General features: G+C 45.1%; 3 protein-coding genes across 4 annotated transcripts; 2 read left to right on the top strand and 1 right to left on the bottom strand.

Annotated features, from left to right (window-relative positions):
• The first annotated feature begins 4,938 nt into the window (after positions 1 to 4,938).
• Positions 4,939 to 6,278, top strand: LOC117847573 (uncharacterized). Its single transcript, XM_034728796.2, has one exon. The coding sequence runs from the start codon at positions 5,276 to 5,278 to the stop codon at positions 5,993 to 5,995; it is 720 nt and encodes a 239-aa protein (XP_034584687.1). The 5' UTR covers positions 4,939 to 5,275; the 3' UTR covers positions 5,996 to 6,278.
• A 3,144-nt stretch (positions 6,279 to 9,422) lies between these two features.
• LOC117847682 (uncharacterized) lies at positions 9,423 to 12,763 on the bottom strand. Of its 2 annotated transcripts, none has more exons than XM_034728930.2 (13): positions 12,595 to 12,763; positions 11,966 to 12,030; positions 11,791 to 11,868; positions 11,589 to 11,664; positions 11,194 to 11,264; positions 10,907 to 11,008; positions 10,710 to 10,799; positions 10,543 to 10,617; positions 10,417 to 10,449; positions 10,247 to 10,327; positions 10,118 to 10,171; positions 9,890 to 10,018; positions 9,423 to 9,806 (listed from the first exon to the last, which is right to left on the bottom strand). In XM_034728930.2, the coding sequence occupies exons 1-13, from the start codon at positions 12,632 to 12,634 to the stop codon at positions 9,630 to 9,632; spliced, it is 1,071 nt and encodes a 356-aa protein (XP_034584821.1). In that variant the 5' UTR covers positions 12,635 to 12,763; the 3' UTR covers positions 9,423 to 9,629. The 2 variants fall into 2 exon arrangements, with proteins under 2 accessions (XP_034584821.1, XP_034584822.1); XM_034728931.2 differs by having other exon boundaries at positions 9,899 to 10,018.
• Positions 12,764 to 20,064: 7,301 nt separating this feature from the next.
• LOC117848406 (formin-like protein 14) lies at positions 20,065 to 23,939 on the top strand. The gene is made up of 4 exons (XM_034729808.2): positions 20,065 to 21,645; positions 21,733 to 21,893; positions 22,512 to 22,756; positions 22,976 to 23,939. Exons 1-4 carry the CDS (start codon positions 20,348 to 20,350, stop codon positions 23,726 to 23,728), a joined length of 2,457 nt encoding a protein of 818 aa, XP_034585699.1. The 5' UTR covers positions 20,065 to 20,347; the 3' UTR covers positions 23,729 to 23,939.
• The last annotated feature ends 277 nt before the right edge of the window (positions 23,940 to 24,216 follow it).

Here is a 24,216-nt window from a genome sequence, read left to right as displayed (position 1 = left end):
TTATAGTAACCTTTCTAACTGTAAGATGAGAAGTGAAATTTTGTGGATAGATAACACATTATGTTCTGGTGGTTTCATTAAAAAAAAACACCTGTAAATCGTGCACATGAATGCTTTAAACGCCCAGACGCACAGTCACACTACTAGAGCCAGAAAGATTCAGGGATGGATTTGGCCTAGCCCTGAAAAAAAAGGCAGAAAAGATATCAGGGGTCACGGTCCTTTCCCTGTTCAATCCTCCTCCACGTATTTGCTGCCTCCTTTTACCATTTAATCTCCTTTTCAGTGCAAGACTGCAAACCACATCAACATTAAAAGACAAGGTTTGTGGACCAATTCACTTGCCTACGTATGATGGACCAAATGTGTGTCTTTCTTGGTAGTGCATAATGACGATGACGCAAAAATAAAATCCATGCATTACTATACACTAAAGCATATATGTAACATGTTGGATGAAGAACGACAATTCTCGTACTGTAAAAAAAATTAAAAAGGCTGTTGTTGCTTTTGTTTTATTTTTTGTTGCTCCTACCATGTGAACCGTGGTTAATCTGATATAGCACAAGTTAAGTCCAACTAAGTAGTACCAATGTTTTGCTATGAGCGAGAATATGCGTGCATCGTGCAGATCTTGAAAACTAAAACTATCAAAACAATTAGTAAGGATCCTTGCATCTTTTTTGTACAATATAAACAGTTACCAACCTACAAGTATTAAGGACTCCCTCCATTCTTCCGAATTGTAGGTCGTTTTAGCATCTAGACATACACTCTATCTGGATGCATAATAATATCTATGAATCTTAAAAAGCTTAAACGACCTACAATTTGGAACGGATGAAGTACTAATTAGTACTAATTAATTCGATGTACGAAAGTATATTCACGAATCTGTAAGTGCGCACTATCTTGTTGCCAAGAAAGAAGAAACTATTAAAAGAAGCTAAAAGAACATGATCTATGTGTGTATGAATTAAAGATGGCAGCCTTTCTCTTCCACTTTCACTAGTGGAGACCCCGAGAGCTAGGGAGAACAGTGCGTGGGATCCTCCTTGTGTAAGCACTTGGCTGGTGAGAGCTAGTGACAATGCCCCATTACCTGAGGAGTTCCATCTTGTGTGACCTTACTGATTCTCTTTGTAGCTTTAGTTCCCACTACATGACATGCAAACCAGGCCTAGAGATAATGTTTATATTTTGCTAATGGCAACAAAACTTTCATATGATGAAAAGGCAAGCCCAACCAAACCCACCTCAGGAGAGCTAGGCTTTAGTGGGAGTAATTTAGTCTCAAATAGGGAAAAGCAGGACAGAAAGCAAAGTGCACCAAAATATACTTGCATATATAAAGGAGAAAAGACCGCCTTGTTATTTTACTGTCAAATTATTAGCAAAGTGCAGCTTATGGATAAGCTCAATCCACAACAGCTAACAGTGCATGTCATTCCTATCTTTACTGTATATAATTATTTGAGTTTTGGACGAAAAATTTATATATGATCATACAGCTATCAAGCATGTGTTTAACCACGGAAAAAAATAACGTCGGCAACTTGTTTGGTGGGTGCAATTTGTTAGCTACATACTTAATAGTTAATCCCAAAAGGTCAATTTTTAACAAGATGCCATGCCTGTCCACGGTCACAATTGTTCCAGCCTAACTTGGATCTAGAAAACAAAATAATTACGGTGCCTTAAACATTTCACGGATCCTGGTAACTCCTATGATTGGTCATATTCCACATACTTTGTTTGCCCTTTGTTGCTATATCTACATTCTTATTATGACTATTTTAAAAAGTAATTTTGTTGCTATTGTTTCTCCTAGCCTGCTGGCAACTCCTTGAACTATGAGATACTTTTGTTTCTCTCATTAGTTGAATAGCCATAGATCTTTCCATTACTGCTCAAGAAAAAACAGTTTTCTATTTACAAATCCTATTTGTTATACATATGATTTATTGCACATAAAAGTGTATGGAAACTTTTGTGGCCCAAATAACGTAGCTGTACATGCATATCTTAGGACTTTAGACCTGTAAGGAATATGTCAATAAGCTGCCTAGCTGTTGAAAGTTGTATATCAATATCTTGGTGGCAAAGCTATCACTCCTATGATCCTGTCCATTTTACAAAGTTGTTGCTGCTTATTTGAAAAGACATCACAAAGCTGGTTCCGCGTGCATGGTTTGGCATTCTCTGTGGAAAGCTTAGAGCTACAAATAATTGCCATAGGAAAACAGAAAATTGATTACTGTTCCTTTCAACCTTGTAGCGTTTCTGTCTTCTTCATCCCTTTTGGAAAGGCCAAAGCAAGAGAAGTGCACTACTTTGGGCAACATTTCGCTTGAATTTGTCAACAGCTGAATAAATAGCTATCTTCAACATTTTGTTTGTATTAACTCAAGTAAACTTATATGTTACCGATGCGCAAGAAGTTCCAATTATATATGTACACATCAGTGACAAGATACACTAAACATGCTCTCACTAGGGCTGAAACCCCTTTTTAAAAACCGTTTCGAACAATTGATGAATTGAAACATACCACTCACTCCAAAAAATACCAGCCCGACCGAGCAACACATAAGGCTAACTAAGCTAATTCTCGGTGTTGGAGGGTTTTGACAAGATCACACAAAATGTAATTGAAACCCCCTAACATTTACCCTTTTACGCAAACGAGGTTCTGGTAAATTGAATAGTACCAAGCAGTGTGATAGCTATCAAACAGGGGCTGGCCACAGTGGGAGGAAAGCAAAGGGGCCTGGTTTGGCAAAAGTTCATAAACGTAGAGATTGTGGATTGCCTTTTGTTTGTGTGTTGCCTTTCTTCTAATTTCTACCACCATCAGAGGGGACATCATGTTTGGGGAGAGCACCAGCCCACTTGCGCACCAGACCTACTACCCCACCATCTGATCTGGCCAATTTGCGTCCAACTCTGCATATATAATCTTAGTCTTTCCAACGGATAAGATGGATCAGATATGTTAATATAAATCTCGATGAAATCTGATGTGACAGATCGATTTGGTTGTGTTCATTTCTGGTACAGAGCAAGCTGTGTACATGTATAGTATATTATATATATATATAGCACACTGCAACGTAAGCAGTTTGCAAAGTCAGTTTATATTGATATATCAAAATGAATTTTCTTGCACTGCATAATTGCTTCTTGATTTTGTTGCATTGGGGATACATTTCATTCCATCTTGCGACCCACACACTTTTACATTTACAATCGAAGTAGGGATATTTATTACTTGATGTTGGGCTACAATTAATTTCATGATAACTAATATGACCATACACCCACACTAACTTTTGTACCAGTTTCATATCAAATCTTCATATATAGACCTTTTTCCTTCAAAAACATGATATATTACTCTGAAATTTTGTTATGAGAAAAAGGATGAATAATTGTTAGTAACTCTACTTTAGTAGCAGGAATGTTCCAAATACTTTTAGAACTCCTCCATTCAAAATGGTACTTCACTGATGTAACTTATACTCCCTCCGTTCCAAATTAGAGGTCGTTTTGGCTTTTTTAGGTTCATAGATGTTTATATACATCTAGACATACACTATGTTTAGGTGCATACAAACATCTATGAACCTAGAAAAGTTAAAACGATCTACAATTTGGACAGATGGAGTACTGAAATCGACGTCATCTATTGAAGGTTGTGCCCTTGAGAATCTAGCGGATCCAGAATGTCATGATGATAGGAATTAAGAATACGATTGGTTCGTAACAACAAATAAAAAGGTATGTAAAAGAACACATAAGTCAATTTAAGAAAATATCCTGCAAAATGGTTTTCATACTCAACACATATAATCTCTAGATCGAGCCTCCTATATATCGCTTGAGAGAAAATCGTAGTAGCTTCACTAATCATGATGTTGTTCAAAAGAAAAGGTTAAGGCGTCTACTTCAAGTTTGTTTTGGACCCTGCAGTTGGCTAGAAAGACCAGTATGTACACAGGCATATTATTCCCTATACCAAAAGTGACCTCGTTCAGCATTGCCTGTGTGGAAAAGCCATGGTCTTTGTCTCTTTGAGTCTTGAGCTCCGAGCTGATCGATGACCAGCTTTAGACAAAGCCAAGAACACAAGTGCAATAATCAAGAAGGAAAAGAAACTAATTAAAGGAGGAGAGGGAGGAGAGAAATTCCTCACTTGCTCACTAAGGAATAAGATTAGCTTTTAGTGAGCATTGGAGCACAAAACAGGCGTCTTGTATGTCCTCTTTTTGACCAGTTATATGTACTGTATTTAGATCTTGCCAAAGGTATGATGGAATGCTTGTCAATCTTTGTTTTATTGGGTAAGCAAAGATTTGTCTCCTCGATTATGTATATCAAAGTTGGAACATTTCTTCAAGTCTTAGCCCTAAAAAGATCTTTAATTCTTTAAGGCGTCGTTAAGAAGATATATGAGTAAATGCATTTGTACTAATATTGTTTGTATAAATAATGTATAGCACATGAACTCTTTTTTATTTGTATATATTATTTGTAGAGCACAAGCTATATATACTTGTGTAATTATTTAATTATTCATAGGTCTTCTCTTCTTTTTTTTTTTGGAAACTAGGTCTTTTTTTCCTTACAAGCTAGAATGATGTTTAAAAAATTGGTGTTTTCTTTTTGTTGGCCTAGTCTGTCTTCCTCGTTAATTTGTTTCCGCCGCCATTTCCCACGAACTCCCATTGACTTGGTTGTGGACATACATATTCTCCAAAGTGATCCTTTTGAGACTTGACTTGCGAGGCTTTGGAAAATAACCGCTCCACCAACCGACTTATGCAAATTTCTTGTGTCAACTTCACACACCACCAAATTAAAGGATCAGCCTTTATTTAGCTGTTCATACTCTGCAGCAATCAGTGTCACTTGTACCAATTCAAACCACTATTCCATTGTTGAGAACTCAAAATGGGAACTGATGGCGGCAGTGTTAATAGTAACAGACTAACAGTGGTGGCCAATTAGAAACTCTCAAATCCAAGCAGGGATAATTAAGTTGTGTTTTTGTGGGGCCATTGCCACCTTTCCTTCCCTTAAATACCTCCCCCTCCTCCCCCATCCTACGCATTCCATTCCATCAACCCAAGATCATCTACCTAATCGACTCCTCTCAAGCTCCAAGAAATCAATAAATCCAGCTTCGCCTGTCAGGTTGATCTGTCCAGTTGTGCAGACACATCGTCGATCCTCGGAATTATTCGATCTGCTTCCCATAGAGAGGTTGCTGGTAATGGATCTCGCGACGACGCCGGCGCGGCGGCCCATGGAGCCCGGGCTGGCGCGGCGGCTGTGGCACGTGGTGCTCGCCGTGTGCCACATGCTCCGCCGCGGCCTCTCCCGCAAGCGCATCATGATGGACGTCCACCTCCTCCTCGGCCGCGGCAAGCTCGCCGGCAGGGCGCTGCGCGGCCTCCTCGCCCACCCGGCGGGCCACGGCCACGGCCACCTCACCTCCTACGGCGCGTCCAGGGCGTCCTCGTCCTCGCTGGCATCGTTCTACGGCCACCCGCGGGAGGTGGAGTTCAGCTGCACCACGACGCCGTCGTACCCGCAGCACTACGGGCTCTTCCCCTTCAAGGGCCGCAGCGGCGGCCGTGGCGGCGCGCGCGGCGAGTACGGCGGCCTGGACGCGGCGGCCGTGGCGCGGGCGTTCGAGATGCTCAGCGCCGAGGTGGAGGCCGGCGGGGGCACCCCCGCCGTGCCGGCGAGCGGTGTGGCCACCGCGACGCCGTCGCCGATGGTGGCGTGGATCCTGGGCCGCAGCCCCGCTGGGGTCCGGCCGCTGCGGGTCACCGACTCGCCGTTCCCCGCCGTGCCGGAGGACGGGTGCTGCAACGAGCGCGTGGACGCCGACGCCGACGACTTCATCCGCAAGTTCTACGAGCAGCTCAGGCTCCAGCCCTCCGCCGCCACGCCGGACTACTGCGGCCACCTGCGCCGCCGCGGCTAGCCGGCTTGCTGAATTTGGTTGGGAAACTGGGATCCGTGTTGTCCGTGGCCGCATGCATGCATGAGCATGGGACGATGGCGACGCGCCGCGACCGCGACGAGAGAAACATGCTTGGCCCGGAGCGCGAAAATCACTTGGTTTACCACGAGGACATATATATCTACGTCGTATTTGGATTGTTGGTTTAGTTTGGTCATCAATTTGAGGTAAATTTAATGTAGAATTTGAGTGGCCATGGCGAAGCCGATCCATCGTTCAATGTTGATGAAATTGTTGATGGTGCTGTTGTTTCTCGATCACTTTGTATGACACACGCACAAACATCTTTTTCTTGGAGTTCAGTAAACGGAAACGTGCAGTTCGCTGCAAAAATTCGAATGTTCGTTTATTCCTTGGCCCTGGATGGATCCGGCACCGACGCGGGGTTTGGGTCACTGCCAGCCGTGTGATTCTTATCTTCGTCTATGGACAAGGATTGGGTTCAGGTTCACACTTCACACCATGCCAAGAAAGCAGGAGGGATCGGATCAGGGGATGCCATGCCATGCCTTGTCTGTCTCCGATGCTAAGCAAGCGCTGCCTTTGGCTCCCGACAACCTGGGGCAAACCAATCAATTATTCCAACTAAACCCTTCTCTCCCAAAGTTCCAGATCCTCACTTTGCGTGCCTGGCTGTATAGGCCAGCTTCTGCTTGACTGCCACTCCTATGCTACATTTCAAACCTGCAAAAATCACTGCACCATACGTTTGTATGGTTCCAGGTTTTGTTTTTGTGCCAGAACTTTTTAATTTGCTTTGAACAATAACGATGTGAAATTCAATCGATCATTTTTTTCCCTTGAAGAGAATATGGAGTTGAGATAGCTTCGACTTCTGCACCTTCAAATGAATACTTCTTTAAATCACCTTGACTGTGCATAAAACAAATGGAATTAAAATTTCGAAACATCTCTAATAAATTTAACGGATTTTGATTTTTCAAAATCCAAAATGGGGAAAAAAACATTGCTGTCTAAGGTACTACAAGCTTCAATATTGAAATTAAAGTCAAGATGTTTTGAGACAAGATTTTAATTTTGGTTTGAGAATTGTATATAAACACCAATAACGCTGATAGTTCAGTTTTCGACGTTCATTTGGTCTGTTCCAAAACTTTGAGACTCCTTTTCAGCTTTGGTGGTGGCAAGTTCAGAACTCAACTAACAAAAGCCAACGACGACAAAAAGCACGCCCCCCACTATCTTATTATCTCTTGCTATTATACGGTAACTTTGGTGGCTTTTGGAAAATCCACCTTTAGCTTTAGTGTTTTTTTTCACCCAAGACACAAAAGCCAAATAAACAGGCCCGCCCCTAGCTTGATAGACACGTGATCGAACCTGCAGCATGGTACAATATAATGCAAGGAGAAAAATGTACAATGCAAGTGATCCAAAATAACTCAAGTAAACACCGCTCTGTGTACGTTTGCTTTCAGAAAAGTTCACCAACAAATTGCAGAAGGAACGACCAATTCTACCAGCTCTTGACATTTTGATCTTTACCGTCCCTGATCCTTCGTAAAATCTTTTACTTGCAAAGGCTATCTTTACATGACAGACAGTCTGGCTTGGTACATGCATACACATACACGAACGCGTACGCGTACGCCAAAAAGACGTAGGCACATCGATCACATAATCACATGACATGCACGATGATGCTGGGCCCTGCAGGTTCGTGAGCCCTTTGCAGTCATTTTTTTTTCTCTCTCGTCATCATCAGCTCATCACGCTGGTCGGGCAATCGAAGTTGGCGCATGCACGAGCTGGCCAGCCAGAGTACTTGTACGGGGAGTGTGGCGTGCCTGGGTGTGTGCTAGCTGCATGCCATGGCCCATGGCTGATGCTTTGTTCTGGCTGATGATGAGCATTGGCCATGCATGAGCATGGCAAAGCGCCGCCCCACCCGCGGTTGGTTTGCTTTCGCCTTTTGGTTAGGCGCCTGCTCCTCCCAAAGCAGTATAGTGTCCTTTTCTTAATTTTCATTCAGTATAAACCAAATTGATGTAATCTCACCCTGGAATGCCAGGTATCCATGTATTTTGATCAACGAATGAAATGTAGGTGGGGATCTTGCCCCCGATATTGTTGCTAGATCGAGCATGCACGCAATCAGTCGCATTTAGCGCGAGAAATAGTAATAGCTTAAGAATTGGCTCTATAAATCCACTGGAAAACGTTTTAGTGTTGTAGATAGTCAGTCAACCCGATAGGGGAGCCTTTCTTAACTGAAACCAGAAACCACAAACACAAAGCGGCTTTAATCCTTTCAACGGCTGAAAAGAAGTACCGAAAAGAACTTTTTGGAACATGTCTTTCCTGGCAGTTGGTAGCATTCCAGAGTTACAATTTCAAAGATTCCTCTGCAGTTTTTACTCGGTCCAGCTTGTGTTTACTTCGTCAGGGATTCCCACGGCCAGGTCCAATTCGCGCGACGATAATCAAAAGCATGGCCCAGGAAGTGATTTCGTTTGCTTTCCGCTTTTGGGAAAAAAAAAATTGAACTGCCGACAAAACCATTTGGGCATGCATCTTCAGATATATTCACCGAATGTTATTCCAAGTACAGGGTCAAAAGGGCATCAGTGATCCAGCAAAAGGACAGTTCTTCTGAACTACAGGAGATTCTCTGTAACAAACATATCAAAGCTTGGGTATCGAATTCTCGATCAACTGGACTTGTGATTTATCAATGTGTGTAACAAACATATCAAAGCTTGTCTAATTAAAGACAGAAAAGGCACGCAGAGGGTGAGGTGCTTTTTCAGCAGCAAAAGTGATGGTGTCTAACTAGTTTGATCTTTTTGGAATTATGGACGTGGACTTGGAGAAAAGAAGAATTGGTCAAATCAGATGGCAGGAGAGCTGAATATAGGGGGCGGTTGTGGCAAGTTACTTTTTCTGTTCTGGGAGGAAATTTTTGCTTCAAAATCTATATACTGGTGTTTTCAAAGAACATTATATTGGCGCAGACATTTTATCTTTTTATAAATTGAAATAGTATAGCTTTGCTGCCACTAGGTGTAAATTTAGTATTTTATTAGTGGATAAACAACCTCATCAGTGGATTGAAAAAAAATCAGCATTAAATCGCCTTCTGAGGGAGAGATGATATATCCTCTTGGGTCAGGGAACCATTTCTTGATGGAGCGGTGGAGACATAGGAGCCTTCACCCACAGGCACTGGAGGAAGAAACAAGAATCTGGTGCATGATTGTGATCCATTGTGGTGTGTGTGCATATTGCATATGAACCATTCTTGTCATTAAAAGGGCAATGCTATGCTACAGGTACAAAAACTCTACTGATCAAGATTCATATATGGAGTTAAAGCTCATCATCATCCATTGATCCAGATTCATATATGGAGTAATGCATATGCACAGAAACATAAACAATGATCTCTTTCTTTGCTGTCAATGCAAGACATGTTCGCCCCATGGATGCTAGATATACAGAGAAGATTTGTTTCTACAAAATTTGGAGAAAAGGGTGGAGGGTCTCACCCACCCGTATTGTTATCATGTTTCTTCCTTGCTACCACAACGACCACAAAGCTATGCTATGGCATGGGGCATTTCCAATGTTACCGTTAACTTAAAGTAGAAGAAGCCCCAAGAAAACTAAGCCCAGGTAGCCGCAGCCCACTGAATCGACTTGAGCTTGTTGGCTTAGCTGTGTTCATGCTAGCCTCAGTTGAGGACGACATGACATGTGAGGATCCTTCACTGCTTGTAGACCATGTTCGGCTGCCAACACCCTTTTGCTCCTGCAAATGTCAAGCACTGGTTAAAATCATCCAAAGCAGCTGACACAATCATCAACCAAATAAAGATTTGAACCAAACCAAACCTGCAATACCTCTGCTCTAGAGGATTCAGCTGCGGATGAAACCTGGGGTGACTCTGCTCTAGGTGATTCAGCTACAAGTGGGATTTCTTCCAGAGCTAGGCGTGGAGCAGGACGAGGCAAACAAGTAGCCTGTTGCAATCACAAAAAACCAGTAGTCAACATATGACAACATATGACTACAGAAAGTACAAATAATGGTAACATAATCCGAAGGTCTCAAGTCCTTACCCTCACAATTCGCTCCGAGGAAGATCCAATGCTTGCAGGAATGGATGATGGTACCTGAAATCCAAAACACCTTTCAGAATGAGTGGTGCAAGCATGTCATCAAAGAGTAACACAGGCTATGCGACTTGCCTGGCCAACATTGCCATTCTTGGCAGGTTCCAATTTTCGGGTGAACTCACACAAGTGATGTATTCCATCTACTGTTTGATCCTGACAGGATTTATAAGCAGATAACATTAGTTACATGCTCAATCTGTTGAGGGAATACAATAAATGGTCATGCCATGACTTCTCCTTACCTGAGAGGATTCAAGGCGCCCCATCTTCGACTCCTGCATAAGATATAAGGAACATGAGTGCACCTGTGTATGATAATAATGATCAACAAGGTAAAAATTAAATGTATCACAGTGCAAGGTGCGTACCAAAGTTTGAACAACAAGATTAACTGATTGTAAATCCTCCTGGAAAGCACTTAGATCCATATTTATGACTGCAACCTACAAGTCAAATAAGCTCTGTATCATTATCCAACTTCAAAATGCATCAAAACCAGATAAACAAAGATGGTATGCGGCAAAAGGGTCCCAACCTGATCCCTTGTGCCTTCGATGATCTGCTTGTTTTCATCTAAACTACTATCCACAAGGTCAATCCTCCCAGCTAGATGTTTCTTTGTAACCTGAACAGTGATAACCAGAGAATTATATTTTAGCTGAAATTTTGGTGGCATAATACAGTCTGCATGCAGCAGAGGTGAAAACAGAAATAAGTTAAGATAAAACTTACAACAACAGCATCTGAAACTTGATCCAACTGGCTACCAACAACATTGCAAGCTTCGGATAAGCCACGCTTTGTCACAAACATCATATCAGAGAGTTTCCAGCCCTGTACATTAATGCACGAACTTCAGATACTAGCTACAGTTGTCAAACGTGATGGGTAACTGGTACCAAAGGGTTGTTTGAGTTATGGGTGTAATAAACTAATGCTGAAACTAAATTCATCTCAGATGGTATTTGATCTTCATGGTTTGTAGATTTTGATAAAAAGGTGAAAGAATCAAATTTTACCTTCCACTTTATGTATGCATAGCCAACAACCCCAGCAACGACGACTGCTGTTACAGTACATGCACCAGATCCTACAGAAGAAGGTAAGATAACAATTATTCAAAGACTTCAATCAGAATTGTACAGACTATAGAGGAGTGGCTGTTATTGGATCCTATGTGTTTACTGGGTATAAAAAATTAATCCCAATAAAGACATTTCAAATAACCAGGAAGCATGAGTGTAATAAAAAAAACTGTCAGAACATAATCTCATCTAATGCACACTTGCTTTGGACACATACATACAAGAGCTATGTAACATTAACTTGAATCTGTGAAAGTTGCTCGATTCTAATCATAAGAATAGCCAGGTACAGTGCATATCGTTGCCAGAAACCATAAACAAGCACTGACCTGATTTTGCAGCAGATGTCACCACCATAGCTGGTCTCACGGTCAATGACTGTATCTCCTCCCTGAGAATGTTGACCTGAAATATCAAGAGCCTTTTAATAACCACAGCACATTTCGAAGTCTCTATCCTGTGCCATTCCAAAAAAAGGGGGAAACTCTGCATCCTGTGAACTAGACAAAAATAGCACATGTACGGACAAACCTGAGACATCAATTGAGCAGTATCTTGGCCGCTGCTAGACTTCGCGCCCCCACCACCTTCCCCATGTTTCTTCACAAACTAAGATAGGCAAGCACATGCAAAGGTGTAAAAGGTAAGTCCTAGCATAAATATGAGTGCTATTTTGAGAGTTAATCTGGCATTAATGTAACAATACTTCGAGTCCACCAGATAATACATCCCCAACTTTCGTGTAGGTCGTAAGAATCGATCCAGCAATGCCTGCAAGCAAAATTGGACACTGTTACTTGCTAGGAACTGCAATTCCATTACTCTATAAAGGCTGCAAGCACATGGTGCATAAATACTAGAAGTGAAAGAATTGTTGGATGCCCTGGCAAAAACTCCGTCTTATCTAGGGGATGTAGATCATCGATCTAAATCGGCAAGTTTCTCCAATACAATACAACTAGATCGTTAGGTTGCCCTCCGATCCAGGCACGACAAAGTGCACACAAAATTATAAACAAGCAAGAAGCTTAATGATTAGACGCCTGCATCAGGAACTAGGAACATAGCAGTTAAGCTAATTAAATGTAGCTGAAAACAAAAGAAAAGCCAAGCTCAAACCTGCCCCAAAGCCAATCCAATCTATGGAACATTGGAACCGCCCACTCGATGACTAGAGGCGCTATGTCCAATGCAGACCGCGGGACCGGAATCGAACGAGCATCTCAGTCAATAAACCCTAGGAGCTACAGTACTCACTAAACCCCGGGCGGGTTCGATCCTTTGCATTGCTAAGCTGGGACAGAGGGGAGGTTTTGAGGGGAGCGGGGAACGAACCGGAGCCGACCATGATGGCCACGTTGGCAAGCGGAGCCATGGCCGGGGAGCGGAGAGGTCTTCCCCCGTCGGCCGGAGGCGGCGGAAGCGAGATCAAAAAGGATGGAGACGCCGAGACGGCGAGGCTCTGCTGCCTGCTCTGTTTCCGCCTTTTGGTTTTCGAGTCCGCCGATTATTTCCTTTTGCTTATATTTATTTGCATCGGTTACGACTCTGACAGGTGGGGCTTGACGGGCCTTGCTTTTTCTTGACTATTAGAAAGTATATGTGTATTTTAGGATGTATTTATCTTTTTCTTGTACACTTGTATTTCTTGTACACCAAGCTATATTGGCCATATATAGAGAGATCACCTCCTCATTAGAGTGTGTGGTGTTTTTCCATGTACTTCTCTACATGGAATCGCGAGATTAAGATTGTGGGCCTCCTCTCCCTGCGCCTTCCCTCCATGCAACCCTAGGTAGAGCCCCCCTGCTACGCCACCGCCACCCACCCTCCACTGCACCTCCCCGACCGGCTCTCCCCTCCCACCCCCATCGTGCGCCATGTCCTCCGCCGACTCCTCTGAGTCTGGCAACACCACCGCTCCTGCTGCTAATCATGTGCCGCCTCCCTGGACCACCCCCTGCTGCCAACGGTGGTGCATCTATGCCGCCGCCTGCCACCGACGGCCCCTCTGGCGGTGCACCCCAAGCTCCTCATGTCGGCGACGCGCCTAGCAACGACAACGGCCAGGTTAGGCTAGGCTCAGCTTGATATAAATTGAGTCGACGCCCAACAACATTAGAAGAGCAACAAGAAGATTTTATATCTAAAAAAAGGACAGGGACAAGAACAAATGGTTCGTTTTGCAGATTTGGTCTCTGCTTGGCGGCTGGTTTGAAATTGGGCAACATCCATGATTAGCGAGCAATAGTAACATCTTTGCCGCCATATTCATTCGCAAATTTTGTATGCACCAAACTCATATATTAATATAAATGTTCAGGTCGACTTATTGCCTGCGGTAGTTCCCCTCAAAAAAATTATCTTTGGAGGGATTGTCAGGAGGTCGCATCCACATTCCAGGATGCGTTGTTTTGATGATCTTGCTTGTGATGTGCTATGTGTGGCGGTTGTCATGATGTTCTTGAAAAGATCGTTTTTTTGTGCATTAATGTTTTTTGAGATACTTTAATTTTTCTTTATTAATACATGTTCAGTACGTTCTTGCCGAATGCTTTAGAAAATGATTAACGAGCCAGTGGCTCCGGCTCGTCTTTATTTGCATTTGGGACGGGCTCAGACCAAACGTCGACGAGTTGACCGAGAGGCGGTCTTAAATGGGGCTCATATGGGGCAACGCGGCCATGATCTAGGACCTATTTGGAACGGAGGAAGAGGGGGGAAAATAGAAATAGAATGTGGAAGAAATGGCAAACAGAGGACTAGAATTCTAGAAAGACGCAAGAAAAATAGATGCATGATCGTCGGAACACAGGAATTAGTACGGTCGTACGGATGGAAAACTTGATTAGGTGGGTTCGTATATAGAAGCCAGCCATGTGCTTCTCGGTTGCATCTTTCCTATTTGCATCTCTTTAACTCACTGGACAACTTGACCAAGGGAACAGTGGGTCCAATAACCAGTGAAACAAAAGGAGCTCTGCAGTTTCATTGTCTTGGCCATTCCAGCATCACTTACCTATTTTACAGTCACATGGATCATCATTCCATCTGAGCTCCTTGACATGCTAAATTGTATGGCCCTCACCCCTCACCCCCGACAGTTAACCCTGTCCGCTGCAACTCTCCTGGAGTCCATGAAGCCTCGAGCAACATGTCGCGATAAACATATAGTAGATGATTAATTGTGTTTCATGGACACAAGCGTGATGGCTGCCGACATGGCGATCGCCTCCTCCTCGAGGACATCTCCATCGTCATCTGCGCGTCCTCCTCCTTGGTGTAATGGAGGAGCACGAGGCCGAGCTTTGTCCCCCACGCCGGCGAGCGGAACGCCCAGACCTCGACGACGTCGCCGACGTGCCCGCCGTCGTCCTGCCGCACGCCGGCGTTCCGGAGGAACCTGCCCCACCCGGCGCGGAGCCGGTAGGTCTTCTTGAGGTGGGCGAGCACCATGCGGTGCTGGACGCCGCGGCGGTCCAGCGCCCGCAGCGGCAGCCCCCCGCGGCCGTGCACGCCGCCGTGCTCATCGGCGGTGAGCAGCCCGGGCCGGCGGAAGCAGCGGTCGTACTCTGCGCGCGTGATGCCCAGGTAGTTCTGCTGCCGGCTCAGGTAGGACATGACGAGCGGCTTGCGGAGGACCAGCACCGGCCGGCACACCTGCATGCAGCCTCTGCACCAGCGTGTACAACAGGCCGTCGCGGGCGCTGCTGGCTTCGTCGCCGCCATTCATCTCCTCCTCCTCCTCCTCCTTCTTCCTCTTTGACGACCCCATAGTAGCTCTTACCAAGTTGATTGCGAACTTGATCGAGGTTTCCTTCTTCTCATTAGCTAGCTACCTTGCCGCCACCATTGCATATATGCTAATACGATGATCGATGCTATAGTTTATGCATGAAAGAGCATGTCGGATCATCGATCCTAGTAGAGTAGACTAGGATACATCTTTAATCTCTGCTCCTTTTTTCCTTGAACGGAAAGATATATTTTCTGAGTTATGAGAAAGCTACGAGAGGCGTATCTGCTTGTCCCGTTTCTAGAAAGCCAAACTGTAACAAAACAAGATACGAGTACCTGTATCTTTAAATTCGAAGATCGCCTTTCAAAAAGGAAAAACTTATAGATAGAAGAGATTTATAATTCTGCCATTCTCTTGGATGTCCGACTCTAGTGGCCCATCGTACAAAAAACTCTAGTAAGCCCAAATTTGGTCCAAACTGATGCATAGAAAGAGGAGGGTTTTAGCATAGGTGCCTGGCCCAAAAAGGTTTGTCCTTTACATAGCAACAAATATGCAGTGCAATGTGTGGCCACCAGTCACCACAACAGCAGAGAGCTGGAGCAACAGGCCAATCATCCATCCAAGCAAATACAAAATTTATGGTTCATGTATGTCTCTCCATGCCATATACTAGTATCGTTGTTCAGGAAATTTCAGACATTGCAACCACTACTTGGAATGAAAACAAATACATACAGCTTTCATCAAAGCAGAAGCTCGACCTATCTAATAGGAGTACCACCCATTAATTATTACATAGAAGCATGGTCTTGGGCGAACTTAACTGTCATGTAAGCAGATCCAAGTTCAGTACACAGAAGAAGGGTGCAGAGTCTGAAGCATGCGTTTAGGATCCTGCGTTGGAGGAGTTTCCCGCATCCTTCTTCTTCATCTCCTCAAACTTGTCGATTGCGACCTGCAGCTCATCCGTGCCTCCCACTGCTCTCATGGTGTAGTAGTAGACCCCGAGGACGAAAGCAGACAGTCCCCCAGCCACCACCAGGTTCCTGGTCTTGGGTGCAAGACTTCTGAATCCCGCCATCCGTACTGCAGGACATGAAGGCACACAAGCCTGTTACCAAGTGCCATGGCAATATCATTCAGCCAGACGTAACAGTTTACGGTATGGCATATGGAACTGGACATCTGGTTAAGCTAGATACATATGGCAATGTAAGATCTATTACATGGAATCCTTCTCAAACAGACTCCACTAGCAGCTAAACAGATTTGCATTAACTGGCAACAGCATCAAAGCAAAGGTAAAATTCCGCAATAGAAATATAAGACATTGGTTCAGTGTATAATACAAAAGGGAGCACCGTCCAAGAATACAAAATGGAGCATGGTGACAATCGTGTAGCTTTTTGCATGCAAAGGAATAAAACTCGAGTGATTGAGGCAGCTTTGAACAATTTACAAGTTGTACTGCTGCATAACTGATGTTGCCTAAGGTGATTTTAGGCAATCATGTGGCAATTGACTAATCATCACTACATCAAGCATAGATTTAGGGTTGTAGCCTTGGCCTTATACATATTCAGTGAACTAAAGTGATCCACACAGAACAAACAATATAGTAAACAGAAGGAGATGTGCATACAGCATGATTTACATTTGCTATTGAAGGAAAATTTTAGTGAATTGAACCAACAATTCCTGACACGACACTAATTACCAGCGAATTAGCAGTCAGTGCATCAAGAATATAATATTAGAATTTTAATTGCAGTCTCCAGCCTGCACACACATATTGCCCGTGTTTTAACCAAAGCTGCAGTCGTCAGCCAACCAATTGTTTTCCCATAGAGGTGTTGCGATCGCATGAGACGCGATAGGCCTCATCTAATCGCTCTGTCACATCATCATCATCATCATCATCTGATCCAACAAGGAAAGGAAACCAAGGAACGAAGGAGGGGGAGCGAGCAACGGAGCACGCGGGGCAAGAGAAGACTTACTCCCCCCGGAGCCAACGGCTACCACCGGGTCCACTCGCCGTGTCGCCGCCGCCGATGACCTAGAGCACGATCGTCCCAGTCTCCCGCCGCCGCCGCCGCCGCCGTTGTCTAGTAGGGTTTGCAAATTTGCAATGGAGGAGCCGCCGATCTGTGGCTGGTCTGGTGCCACCAATGAACAATGGGCCAGGTTGGGCTGGGCTGTGCACTCAGGAAATGGATATCAAGACTTGGGCTGGGCTGATTGTTCTTGATACATCGGCCCAAATAATTCACTGGTGTCAGGTGTTGGAGATTCGCACTAAGACTTCCGAACGGCTCGTATCATTGCGCATGCATGCGGGTTGGCTGGCAGCCTAGCACGGACGCATAGCAGAATGCGGGCGTAGCATGGTGGTGTCCCACGTGGCAACATGTTGTTGGATGGATGGTGGATTGGTGCGGACGTTGATTTAAGTTTGAATTCTATATTCAAATGGCATTTATCTCCTAAACCATTTATCCTTCTTCAAAACTGTTTGGACCACGTGATTTTTTATAATTAATGTAACAAAATGAGTACCAATATGTGTATTTTTTGAATTACTGAAAAAAATTCAACATTTCTAATAAACCATCTCAACATTTTTAGTACCACATTTCAACTATACTATTTCAAAATTCAACATTTTTATACAACTATACTATTTCAACTTTTTTTATACAACATTTAAACATATTTTTATACAAAATTTTAACAAAATGAGTACCAATATGAATAATTTTTGAATATTGTATTTCAAAATGTTGAACGTAAAAAATTTTGAATTCAAAATTTTAACATTTGAATTTTTTTTCCTTTAACTCTTTTACATGTACCAACATTTTTCTTTAACATTTTTTACATCCATCAACATTTGTTGACATTTCTTAACATTTCTTTAAAAAATCTAGCTTAATTGTCACCAACATTTCTTGATATTGACCAACATTTTTTTTAACTTTTTTGAAATTCACCAATATTATGGCTCAAAACTTTTTTTACAGGCACCAACCTTTTTTTTTACAATCACCAACATTTTTGCTCAACATTTTTTTTTGACACTCATCAACTTTTTTTACATTCATTATGTTAAGATAGTTCATCTAAAATGTTGAGTTTTAAAATACAACAAAAACAATCATGTTGAATCCCATTGTTGCATTAATTCTTAGAAACATAGTAGTTTAAATGGATTTGAAAATGAGTTCACGGTTTAGAAGAAAAATACAATTTGATTTCGAAAATCCAAAAACCACCTACACCTACCAGCTGCATTCTGTTGCACGTGTGACTCATGCGTAGCGGCTTATACGCTTGGAATTGTGGGCCGTGGGCCTATTTGATGGGCTGGGTTAACCACCTACCAGAAGGTAGATAGGAGCCCCTTGGTCATAGATGCCATCGTAGAAGAGGACAAGAGGTAGCTAGTCGGTTCTCTTTGGAAAAGGAGAAGAATACAATATAATACAATCAAGCAAGGGAAGGGAAGTGAAAAAACAAGGAAAAAACAAGGAGAGCACTAGCACCTTGCTGGAATCAGGGATGGATTGGCCATTGCCTTGTTGGTCTTTTTCTTGGCCAACGCAAAAAGGTTTGCAAATGCATAGCTTTGAGGTCCCTTTATTTAGAAATAGAGATGGACAAAAAAAAAAAAAATACTGCGAGCATCGCTGGTTCAACAACGTGAAATGGAAAGGGTGGCAAAGAGAGGAGAGGAAACAGGAGGATGATGGATGTACCAGTAGTGTAAAGCGCTTCCCGCCAAAACGGCTGCATCGGTCAGAGAATCCCAAGAGAGCAAACCTTTACCTGTGTGTGTCGGTCGGTGTCCCTCACTCATCTCCGCTTCACTGCCGTCCGTACACTCCCCTTCCATCGATAAATAAATTAAGCATACTCCTTCACTGAGCCGTGTTTTTAGAAAGGGAAAAAGCTATCCAGAATGGAATTTTTAACCATTTATTTCTCTCCCATCATATTATCAATATTGCCACAAATTCACCGTAAGTCTTACAAGTCAAAATATGTTCCCTTTGTGTACCTTATCCACTAAGTTTTGCTATTTGCAAAAAGAAAAATATCAATAAGGTTAGCTTCGGCTAGTTTGGTATGTGGTAGTGTGAAAATTACTCGATTGTTTTAAGCATGTGCGCACTAGAGGTTTTTTAACGGAACTTTGTAATTTTACAACAAAACAATTTATATGGAAATATAAAACAAGTATGGCTTTATACAACTTTATCTTATTTCTGTCCAACACAGCCCACCTGGCCGGGTATAGAATAAAAAATTCCCTCGGAAACAGCAAGCCAATTAGAGGTGTTTGGATCAAGTCCACTACTTGACATATCAAATCTTCGGAAGCTAATTATAAGGATTAAATATAAGCTAATTATAAAACTAATTATATAGGGTTAATTCACGAGATAAATCGGTTAAGCCTAATTAATTCATGATTAGCACATATTTACTGTAGCATCACATTATCAAATCATGGATTAATTAAATTTAATAGATTCATCTCGTAAATTAGCCTCCATCTGTGCGATTGAATTTATAATTAATCTATATTTAATAATGCATTTGGATAGGAACTAAACTTTGGCCTTGTTTAGTTGCCTAAATTTGGGTGTCCAAAATCACTATTGTAGTACTATAGCACACTGTAGCGTTTTGTTTGTATTTGTGAATTAGTGTCAAATATTGACTAATTAGGCTTAAAAGATTCGTCTCGCAAAGTACAACAAAATTGTACAATTAATTTTTAATTTCGTCTATATTTAGTACTACATGCATATTCTGCAAGTTTGATGTGATGGGGAATCTTCTTTTCGCATGGTGGTAAAGTTGGAGTTCGGGGGACTAAACAGCCCCTTTGCTCCGTAGATCAGGAAAGAAAGAGAAAAGACATTTGAAATCCGGTAAAAAGGCTGTTAAGTAAAAGGGCACCGAATTTCGAAAAAAAGGGGCCCATGCCTCGGACCTTCACACTACCCGTGTGGCCGTGTCTCGTGTCCTCTTCCCCATTCCCACCTCTCTCTCTCCCGGTTCCCGAGACAAAACCCAGAGGCAGCCAACCAGCGGCAGAGCGCCCTGTCCTGCACCACTCCACCACCATCTCCGTGTTCAAGGAACAAGCGCCTAGCAGCTAGCTGTAGCGCAGAATCATCACTACGTCTGCGTGCACACGCCAAAACCCAGACCACCTCCCAGCCTGCTCCCGCTGTTTGCTTCCCCGCCGGCCGCCCAAGAACCCCCTTTTCTCTCTCCACTCCAGTCTCCACCCTTCAGCCACCGCCGGCGGAGGCGGCCGGATCGCGGCGCGCAATGCCGCCGCCTTGCGCCTGCCTCCTCTTCCCCCTGCTGCTGCTGCTGCTTCTCCCCGCCGCTACCATCTGCTCCACCGCCCAGCCAACCGACCCGCTCCCGCCTGCGCCGCCGCCTCCGCCGGCGGCACCGCGCCCTCCCCATCGCCACCGCCACATCGCGCCTCCTCGCCCCCCGTTCGCGCCGCCGACCATCATCCCCCCTCCCCCTCCTCCGCCACGCCATAAATCCACGCCGCCGACTCCTGTTCCCGTCGCCGTGCCGCCAGCGCAGGCGCAGGCGCCGCCCCCCACGCCGGTCACCACCTCTCCGACGCCAGCGCCGCCGGTCACCACCTCTCCGACGCCCAAGTATCCGTCCTCCTCCGCGAACCCCTCCACCGACCCCTATCCCTTCACCAACAACCCCTTCTTCCCCGCCGTCGCCGCGCCACCGCCTCCCACCGCCGAGACCCAGCCCTCCTCCTCCTCCGGCGACGGCGGCCTCCCGACGTTCCCGGCCAACATCTCCACCCTCGTCGCCCCGACCCCGCGCGCATCCGGCTCCCGCCGCTTCCCCGTGCTCCAGGCGCTGCTCCTCTCCTTGCTCTCGCTCTGCCTCCTCCTCCTCTCCGCGCTCCTCTCCATCCATCTCGTCCGCCGCCTCCGCCACCGCGGCCGCTCCGGGGCCGCGCCCTCCTCCGCCGCCGCTTCGCACCGCAGCAACGCCGACGACGACGATGACGGGGACGAGGAGGGCCGCCGCCTCAAGCCGCCGCCAATGCCCACCTCCTCGTCCAATCCCAGCACCGAGTTCCTCTACCTCGGCACCCTAGCCACCCCGCCGCCGGCACCGCAGGCCCCGGGGACGAGTTCCAGTCTCCGACCTGGCTCGCCGGAGCTCCGCCCCCTGCCGCCGCTCCCGCGTGTCGGCCCGCCCTCCGGCGAGTTCGCCTCCCGTAGCTCCGCCTCCGACCCCAGCACCGTGCCTCCCGCCGCCGCCGCCGACGCATCCTCCTCGTCGCTCTTTCCCTCGTCGCCGTCGGCCTCCTCGCCCACGCTCGGCTCCAGCCCCGTCCATTTCCGCCCGCCGTCCATCCCCCAGCCGCGTGGCCGAGCCCCGAATCCGTCGCCCCCTAAACGGAGGCCATCGCCGCCCAAGGGTGCTGCGGAGCCCGTGGCGGCGCACGCGTGGAACCCCTTCGTGCCCGTGCCTCCTCGAGCAGCAGTTGCTTCGTCAGATGATGGCGACTCCGATGACAAGGACGTGCGCAAGTCGCGGCCTTTGCACTCGGACAAGCTCAAGCCCAGCTCTTTGCAGTAGGGCCAAATCTTCTCTTTCCCTCTTCTACTTGTGGTTGTGAATTGGATTTGATTTCTCAAACTGCCTGCCCTGCATGTATACAGCATGAAGGATGAGGTGATTCAGCTATACCTCAACAATTCGGCGGCAGTTGCGGCACCGAGGCAGGTGTGTTTGCTCGGAGCTCCCAGGTGCCATGGCATTGGGATGGTTGTGGGGGCATTGGGAGTTTCCAAGGAGCAACTGAGGGACGCCCTCTTGGAAGGTACATATAGATTGCTCTTTTCTCTATCAGGCAAACCAGGTTGAGTTTTCTCTGAATAATGCTGCCAAAGTTGTAATCTTTCATGGATGAAAGATCGAAAGTACTCTAGTGTTTATTACTTGTGGGGGTACCTTCAAATCGATGGTACCAATGGCCATATGTGCAACATCACATGGTGCCTTGTTGATTACGAGTTACATGAATGATTGCCTTTAATAAACATTGGGGCCCTTACCAACGGCTACATGGTCATGCCCCTTCCACTGACATACATTCCGAAAAAACAGAGTTGCACAGCCTGCTTTCATTTTAGGTGCATTGTCAATTTCCTAGAAATAGATTGCATTTAGGGTATTGATGGAGCATTCTGTCGGCCATTGAATTTCTTCATATGCAGTTCCATATTCGCCTTTTCAGACAAAGTTGTCTGTTTAAGATGCACCACTCTTTCTTTTATGTCATAGCAAAATTGTGGTTCCTGAAGCTGATCAATTACAGCTTTCTTCGATCTTCTATGCTAGTTTTCAGTTTAGTATCAGTAATTCAGTATGTTTCGTTTGCTGGGTACAGGTTTATTTAGTAGTCTGTAATTCAATATGTCTCCTTTGCTGGGTACAGGCAATGCACATGATTTGGGAGTAGAAGTACTGCGGATGCTCGCTCAGATGGTCCTCAGCAATGAAGAAGAGCTTAAGCTGAAATATTTCAAGGATGATTCGCTGACCAGACTTTGCCCGGTTGAGTCTTTTGTGAAGGCAATACTGGATGTGCCGTTTGCGTTCAAAAGGGTGGATGCCATGCTTTACATTGCCAGTTTCTATTTGGAGGTCAATCAGCTAAGGCTGTCATATGCTACTCTTGAGGTAACACACGTTCTTTGGGAAATACAACATGATTATGCTGGCTAGAGTTTTGCCTTTAGCATGTATACTTCCTGTATAAATTCTGTTGCACGGGTAGACATACCACATATGATTTTTTGGGATTATACGTGCACAAATGATATTACCTTCTTGTGATGTTTCCTTCTTTCGACTATCATGTCTTAGTGTCTGAATGCCATATTCATTGCGTTCATCCAGGGTGCTTGCCAGGAGATGAGAAGCAGCAGGCTGCTCCACAAAGTCCGTGAGGCTGTTATGAATTTCGGCAACTTCATGAGCATCAATGCAGGGTCTCCAAGTTCACATGGCTTGGAGCCAAACACTGTTCTGAAGATTGTTGATGTGAAAGGTGCTGATGGGAAGGCTGCACTTGTGCAGTTTGTTGTCCAGGAAATTTTGAAACCTGAAGGATATGATTTGATGCAGCATGGGTCAGCCACATACAAAACGAACACAAACAGTCTGCAGTGTGACACCGAATGCAGGAAGCACGGCCTTGAGGTTGTCTCCAAACTTGCATCTGAGCTGAGCAACACGAAGAAAGCTGCGTCCATCGACATAGTGATGCTCAGCAGAAGTGTGTCGGAGCTTGGAGTGGGGCTCGGGAAGGTTCATGACGTGCTGAGGCTGAACAGCATGGTCACATCAGCCGAGAGCGCTCGGCGTTTCCACAACAGCATGAGCACGTTCCTGAGGCAAGCTGAGGAGGAGATCCTGAAGCTCCAGTCCCAGGAGAGCATATGCCTGTCTTCGGTGAAGGAGTTGGTGGAGTACTTCCATGGTGGTTCGGCCAATGACGAAGCTCACATGCTGAGAATTTTTGCTGGAGTGAGGGAGTTCCTAGCTATGCTGGATCGGATCTGCAAGGAAGCCGGGGAGAACAGTGGCAACAGTTGGGTTGGTGCGACAACCGCAAGCTGGACGGCTGCGCCCATGGGAATGACGCCTTAAGCCGCAGGAGCTGTTAAGGCGAAATCTGCAGCCGCCCTCTTTTTGTAGAATATCATATCAAGCTATTTGGACAATTATCGTTCCTAGTGTTAGCAGTAGATGAGAACAATGTTATGCTATGTTAAGCGAGGTCGTCCTATATATAATGTATGCTGAACATGCTGGCTTGTATAAAGTTTACTGGTAATGGTATCGTTATGTCGTCTCTGAATGATGCTACGGTCCTGCCAAGGAAGCTGGTAAATGGATATGGCTGCTCTTCTGAATTCTGATGGTTTTGCTCCTGTAGTCCTGTTCTTTTTTGCGTCGTTTTGTAAGTTGTAACCCCAGCCGTCAATTTTTCTTCAGGATTTAGTGCTCTTTTTTTGGTTTGGATAACAGATGCAGATTCTTAATTTCTTATTGTTTCGACCAAGGATGGATTCTCAGTTCAGCAACTCGGGATGATGTCTCGAGATGTTTTTGTGATGTTTTGGCGTGTTTATCTC

Source organism: Setaria viridis, chromosome 3 (assembly GCF_005286985.2).
Source record: "Setaria viridis chromosome 3, Setaria_viridis_v4.0, whole genome shotgun sequence".
Classification (NCBI taxonomy): Eukaryota; Viridiplantae; Streptophyta; class Magnoliopsida; order Poales; family Poaceae; genus Setaria; species Setaria viridis.
Note: the sequence above shows the minus strand (reverse complement) of the source record. Positions and strands in the feature narration are given on the sequence as shown.